General features: G+C 41.0%; 1 protein-coding gene across 1 annotated transcript; it reads right to left on the bottom strand.

The window, feature by feature from the left end:
- Positions 1 to 1,303: 1,303 nt before the first annotated feature.
- Positions 1,304 to 6,400, bottom strand: LOC129854814 (mucin-2-like). Its single transcript, XM_055921957.1, has 8 exons — positions 6,296 to 6,400; positions 5,649 to 5,922; positions 5,139 to 5,253; positions 4,767 to 4,857; positions 4,170 to 4,309; positions 3,107 to 3,323; positions 2,765 to 2,890; positions 1,304 to 1,422 (listed from the first exon to the last, which is right to left on the bottom strand). The coding sequence occupies exons 1-8, from the start codon at positions 6,369 to 6,371 to the stop codon at positions 1,304 to 1,306; spliced, it is 1,158 nt and encodes a 385-aa protein (XP_055777932.1). The 5' UTR covers positions 6,372 to 6,400.
- Between the last annotated feature and the right edge of the window lie 299 nt (positions 6,401 to 6,699).

The raw sequence follows: 6,699 nt of genomic DNA on the forward strand, positions 1-6,699 counted from the left end.
AAGTGGAATGTCAGAAATCGATGCTCTGTTCAACTTCATGCCTATACATGGGCAATGAACGTAAGAGTCTACGTACACTTCATACACCTTCCCCTGGTTGTCAAGAGGCGGTGAGAGAAGAAATTTTGTGTATATCTTGGTCTGAGGTGGAATTAAAGCTCTTTGTATGATGTGACCGTCCATTTCCTGTTTATGGAGCGCGCAAAAGAGGACATGGATTTGCCTTCTGTTTAGCTGTCGTTATGGACGACTAACATCTCCGGTTTAGATTTTATTTGATACATGTGACCATTTCATCGTAAAGTATGTTTTTTCAATATAGTTTAATTAGATTATTGAAATTTTGGGGGGAGTTTTGCCGTGTTCCGTTCTCTGACTTTGTTGACGTTGGAGAGATCCGTGCCACTTGGCAAGTGCCCATGCTAAATCAAGAGGGAAATTTGCCGTTCCAGATCCAAACAGCGACTGTTCTGGACAAAGGACACCTTGTCCAACATTCTGACGGAAGATCACCAAAAGTAAGAAACATTTTATGATGCTATTTCTAATATCTGTCGTGCATGTGAACTGGTCGTCGGCGCCCAAGTGTTTCTGGCTATTGTGGCTACGCTAATATAACGCTATATTGTGTTTTCGCTGTAAAACACTTGATAAATCGGAAATATTGTCTGGAATCACAAGATGCCTGTCTTTCAATTGCTGTACACTAGGTATTTTTCAGAAATGTTTTATGATGAGTATTTAGTTATTTGGCGTTGGTGTCTGTAATTTTTCTGTCTGCTTTCGGTGTAATTTCTTACTGTAGCTGCAATGTAAACTATGATTTATACCTGAAATATGCACATTTTTCTAACAAAATATATGCTATACAATTAATATGTTATCAGACTGTCATCTGATTAAGTTGTTTCTTGGTTAGTGGCTATTTATATCTTTATTTGGTCGAATTTGTGATAGCTACTGATGGCGTAAAAAACTGATGGAGTAAGAAAAGTGGTGTCTTTTGCTAACGTGGTTAGCTAATAGATTTACATATTGTGTCTTCCCTGTAAAACATTTTAAAAATCGGACATGTTGGCTTGATTCACTAGATGTGTACCTTTCATATGCTGTGTTGGACTTGTTAATGTGTGAAAGTTAAATATTTAAAAAAAATATCTTTTGAATTTCGCGCCCTGCACTTGAGCTGGATGTTGTCATAAGTGTTTACCGACGTCAGGCTGCAGCCAAAACAGGTTAACTTAACTTGTTATTTTAACTGTACAGTGCTTTACATTGAGCACTTTAAGTCTAAACCTTTGACTCACCATTCCTCACGGTCCTGTCTGAATACTTCTCCAGAGTTGTAAACTTTGTCGTGTTTGCACTGACACTGGTCCTGAGTGACACACCCCCGCTTTGAGATGTTATCAAACACAGTCCCTACAGAGTGGTGAAAACAGACATGTCATGAATATCACCACAGGCCCTACAGAGTGGTGAAAACAGACATGTCATGAATATCACCACAGGCCCTACAGAGTGGTGAAAACAGAGTGGTGAAAACATACAACATGTCATCATGAACGTCACCACGGTCCCTACAGAGTGGTGAAAACAGACAACATGTCATGAATATCACCACAGACCCTACAGAGTGGTGAAAACAGACAACATGTCATGAACGTCACCACAGACCCTACAGAGTGGTGAAAACATACATGTCATGAACGTCACCACAGACCCCACAGAGTGGTGAAAACAGACAACATGTCATGAACGTCACCACAGACCCTACAGAGTGGTGAAAACATACGTCACAGAATGAGATACAGTGAGTTAGTGTAATGTTATTTATGGTATAATGGAACGAACTGTATAATAACGAAATCTGTACAAATACACTTTATAAATTATATGTATTATTACTAAATGTAAACCAAATGTGTATAATGACTAAATGTATAATATCATCACTGTTATACTGATACATTGAGGTGTGTTGTAGTTCTCTATCATCACTGTTATACTGATACATTGAGGTGTGTTGTAGTTCTCTATCATCACTGTTATACTGATACATTGAGGTGTATTGTAGTTCTCTATCATCACTGTTATACTGATACATTGAGGTGTGTTGTAGTTCTCTATCATCACTGTTATACTGATACATTGAGGTGTGTTGTGGTTCTCTATCATCACTGTTATACTGATACATTGAGGTGTGTTGTGGTTCTCTATCATCACTGTTATACTGATACATTGAGGTGTGTTGTAGTTCTCTATCATCACTGTTATACTGATACATTGAGGTGTGTTGTGGTTCTCTATCATCACTGTTATACTGATACATTGAGGTGTGTTGTGGTTCTCTATCATCACTGTTATACTGATACATTGAGGTGTGTTGTAGTTCTCTATCATCACTGTTATACTGATACATTGAGGTGTGTTGTGGTTCTCTATCATCACTGTTATACTGATACATTGAGGTGTGTTGTAGTTCTCTATCAGCACTGTTATACTGATACATTGAGGTGTGTTGTAGTTCTCTATCATCACTGTTATACTGATACATTGAGGTGTGTTGTAGTTCTCTATCATCACTGTTATACTGATACATTGAGGTGTGTTGTAGTTCTCTATCATCACTGTTATACTGATACATTGAGGTGTGTTGTAGTTCTCTATCATCACTGTTATATTGATACATTGAGGTGTGTTGTAGTTCTCTATCATCACTGTTATACTGATACATTGAGGTGAGTTCTGGTTAAAGGCTGACCGTGAGGGCAGAAGCAGCCGTCCATCAGGTGTTCTTCACACAGGGAGCTGGTGTCTGAGTGCGTACAGGTATCCATGCAGGGAGAGCCACTCTCCAGATACACCATGTTGAACGGACACTGCTTGTCTAAGAAAACAAAGAAAATAAATTATAGTGCATTTTATTATTATATGTTAATATGTATATATATGTATTTATATTTTTAGACATTTGTGTGATCTGAAGCTGACTATGGACAATAAAGAGTTATTTTTTTGCATGTGACTTTTTGATCTACACCTCTACTGTAATCCAGTAAATGTTTTCCTGAACACCCAGACAGTTATTGAGATGTCCCATTACCACAGAAGGTTGTTGTTCTCCAGTGGGGTGGCTGTCCCCCGGCGTGGGAGCACTGTCTGGAGTACTCTGCCAGGGTGCTGCAGACACAGAAGCTATCAGAAGTGTTGCTGCAGCCACACAGGTCCTGAACACAGGCCTGGATGTAGGGCTCAGGGTTCACGACCGCACCACAGGAGCTCCACAACGCCGAGCGCAGGAGCTGGTCACACTGGGCATGCTGAGGAGGAGGAGGAGGAGGAGGAAGAGGTGAAGGAGGAGAAGGTATAGGTGAATGAGGAGGGAGAGGAGGAGGAGGAGGTTGGAAGAGGTGGAGGAGGAGAGAGAGGAGGAGGAAGTGGAGGGAGAAGAGGAGGAAGTTGAGGGAGAGAAGGAGGAGGGGAAGGAGGAGGAGGAGGAGGAAGAGGTGAATGAGGGGAAGGTGAATGAGGAGGGAGAGGAGGAGAGGTTGGAGGAGGGTGAGGAGGAGGAGGTGGAAGAAGGGAAGGAGATGGAGGAGGAAGTGGAGGGAGAGAAGGAGGACGAGAGAGGCGGAGGAAGTGGAGGGAGAGAAGGGGGAGGAGGAGGAGTGGGAGAGAAGGAAGAGAAGGAGGGGGAGGTAGAGGTGGAAGAGGAGGAAGTGGAGGGAGAGAAGGAAAAGGGGGAGGAGGAGGAGTGGTAGAGGAGGAAGAGGAGGAGGAGGAGTTAGAGGTGGAAGAGGAGGGAGAGGAGGAAGAGGGGGCGGAGGTGGTGGAGGGAGAGGTGGAGGAGGTGGAGGGAGAGAAGGAGTGGGAGAGGAGGGGGAGGAGGAGGAGGTAGAGGTGGAAAGGAAGTGGAGGGAGAAGAGGAGTGAAAGAGAAGGAGTGGGAGAGGGGGAGGCAGAGGAGAGGACGCATAAGAGGTTTTAAGGAGGAAGAGGGGGAAGAGAAGGAGGAGGAGGTTGTAAGTTGCAATACGAATAATATTATGCCATATTTGAACTTTATTCGTTCCATATGGCAGTCAAATAAATCAATAGAATGAAGTGAAGTACATGGAAATACTGTAGTCTATTTGTCAGGCTGAACAGACTGGAGGTAGAACTTACAAACTCCTTGCATGTGTCCTCTTTAGGCTGAACGTCTGCAGGTTCATCTTCCTCTTCCTCTTCATAGGGATCTTCACAGTCCTCGTTGGGCCTGTGGACCTTCTGCCTGTTTCCAAACTCAATGGGGCTCACTTTACGACCTGCACGGAAATAAAACAATGTTATCCTTCATCAATAAGTGATTAGAAACGCATATAAATGTGTATAAATGTATATTAATGACCTTACAACCTATGTGAAATTACACTGATGCTACTAGATATAAGAATATATAACTGTCACTTAGAATATATAAATAAATAGCATGTTAATAATAGCAACTAAATAAGTCATTATATATATTTAGATAAATGCTTAGAAATGTGTTATAACTGACTATACATGTAATAAATGATAATATTAGCCACTTGGAAAATATTGATTACACGTAACACGCAACCTTACAGGTATAAGCCATTAGAAATACTTGTACATATTAATATAAATGATTATAAGTGTGTTATAAATGACTATACATGTTATAATCCTCATGAATTGTAATTATTGTAATTATAATCCTCATGAATTGTAACGCTAATAATTCTTAGAAATGCTCACCATCATGAATAAATTCACTGTGGACTGGAAGGCCATTGAAGTCTCCACAGAGACCACAGGTACGGTTGGTATACTCCGTGTCCAGCTCCACCTAATGCAAACAGTGATGGGTCAACTATTCTCTAAGGTAGACTCAGAGAAATGCCGTTGCCACGAGCAGCAGCGCAGATATTGAGATGAGATACAAGACTTCAACTCTCACACAGTCACACACGTGGTATCTGTGTATCTGCACGGGTTCGTTTGACACTGTTCACTGTTTAATGACAGCAGTCAATTTCAGTGAACTTATTGATTCTTACAAAGCAAATAAATAAATACACTTCTGTATGCATTCTTCTAAGTAATGTTTTGATTCTTATAAAAGCTTACCATGACGGCATCTTCTCCATTCCACATGACAACCAGGCCAACCTTGGAGTAAAGTTTGGTGTAAACTGCATTCCTCTCCAGTTGGACTCCTCCATTGTAGTACGGCAGAGTTACACTGGGAATAAGGATGAAGAACATAATTAATAATAGAGATCACATAGAAATGTACCAATGTGTCAATTAACAACAAAGAGACACAAAATACAGTTAAATCCTTTGAATTCAAAATGGAATCCCTGGAAATATGTCAGAGTACTGTCTCAGATGGGAATAGGTAACAGCATAATATAAATCCATTACTTAATGCAGAGAGGAAATGGTATATATAGATAGATAGATAGATAGATAGATAGATAGATAGATAGATACAGTATATCAACACTTTATTTATTTATTTATGACAGTCTAATTGATTTTTCCATGGCTCGCTTGAAAGAGGATGTAAATCTCACTGTAACATCCCTGATGAATTAGAGGACACATAACACAAAACATTTGTGGAAAACTTACATTTCTCCATTGACCGCGACCTGAGTCTTGGTCAGATGGAAGACCAGGTCGTTGATAGTGACCACTACGTGTTTGACCGTAGGGTTCCCCTCGGTCTCAGTAGCCTCGTTCCTCTTCAGGTGCACAGAGAACTCCTGGTAGGACTCAGAGTGGCAGTCTGAGGCCAGGTTGTATTCACACGTCCCTGGGAACTGGTACACGTCTCCATCGAAGGTCTTGAAGTGCTCTCTGCCCCAGGTGCTGCAGATGCTGTTCACATGGTTGGACTGGCGAGCTGAGGAGACGAAAACAGAAAAAGTTACCCACTTTAAATTTATGGAATCAGAAAGAGACACAATTTATAACTTTGCTGTAAATTGTAAATAATGCAGCATTTATTTCAAAATATCCAATTGTAGTGGATTGTGAATCGAGATATTAAAAAATATGACACTCTTAGACAGACTGCACTCAGATTAGCTCCAAGCAAAATTGTTCATAATAACAAAATGTGTCTGTTCCTGACTGATAGTTGCCTCGAAATAGATAGAAACTTAATCTAACGCCATCTCTATACAGTATCTATTTCTATGTTTGACTGTTTGTCTTTGTCTGCATAGATCAAAATAAATCACTGCTATTTCCAAAATGATCCTGTATCGTCTTACCTTTCTTGGCTTTCACCTGGACGGCGCTCGTTAGTGGCAGAGCGAGAACACACAACCACAGAGTTGTCCACCCCATAGTTAGTGTCCAGGTGAAGTGGGCTTCAGGTAAAAGTGTAGAGTTCTGCTCGACAGCCTCCTTTATAATGGCATTGTTTAATCTGTCTGTCAGTTCACACCCATCAGAAGGAGGATGTCAGACATCTTTATTGAGACATGGTAAACATGTCTATTGACAGGGCCAGATTAACGACTGGGCAATCAGATAACATAAGAACACGGCATAAGTCATTGCAAAATTTGAAGAATTGCAGGAAATTAGCTTTAAAACAGCAACATTTTGTCTTCGTTGCCAAGAGGGGGGGGGGGGGGGGGGGGGTTCTCTAAACTGTTATTGTACAGTGGCC

The sequence above is a fragment of the Salvelinus fontinalis genome, chromosome 5 (assembly GCF_029448725.1).
Source record: "Salvelinus fontinalis isolate EN_2023a chromosome 5, ASM2944872v1, whole genome shotgun sequence".
NCBI lineage: Eukaryota > Metazoa > Chordata > Actinopteri > Salmoniformes > Salmonidae > Salvelinus > Salvelinus fontinalis.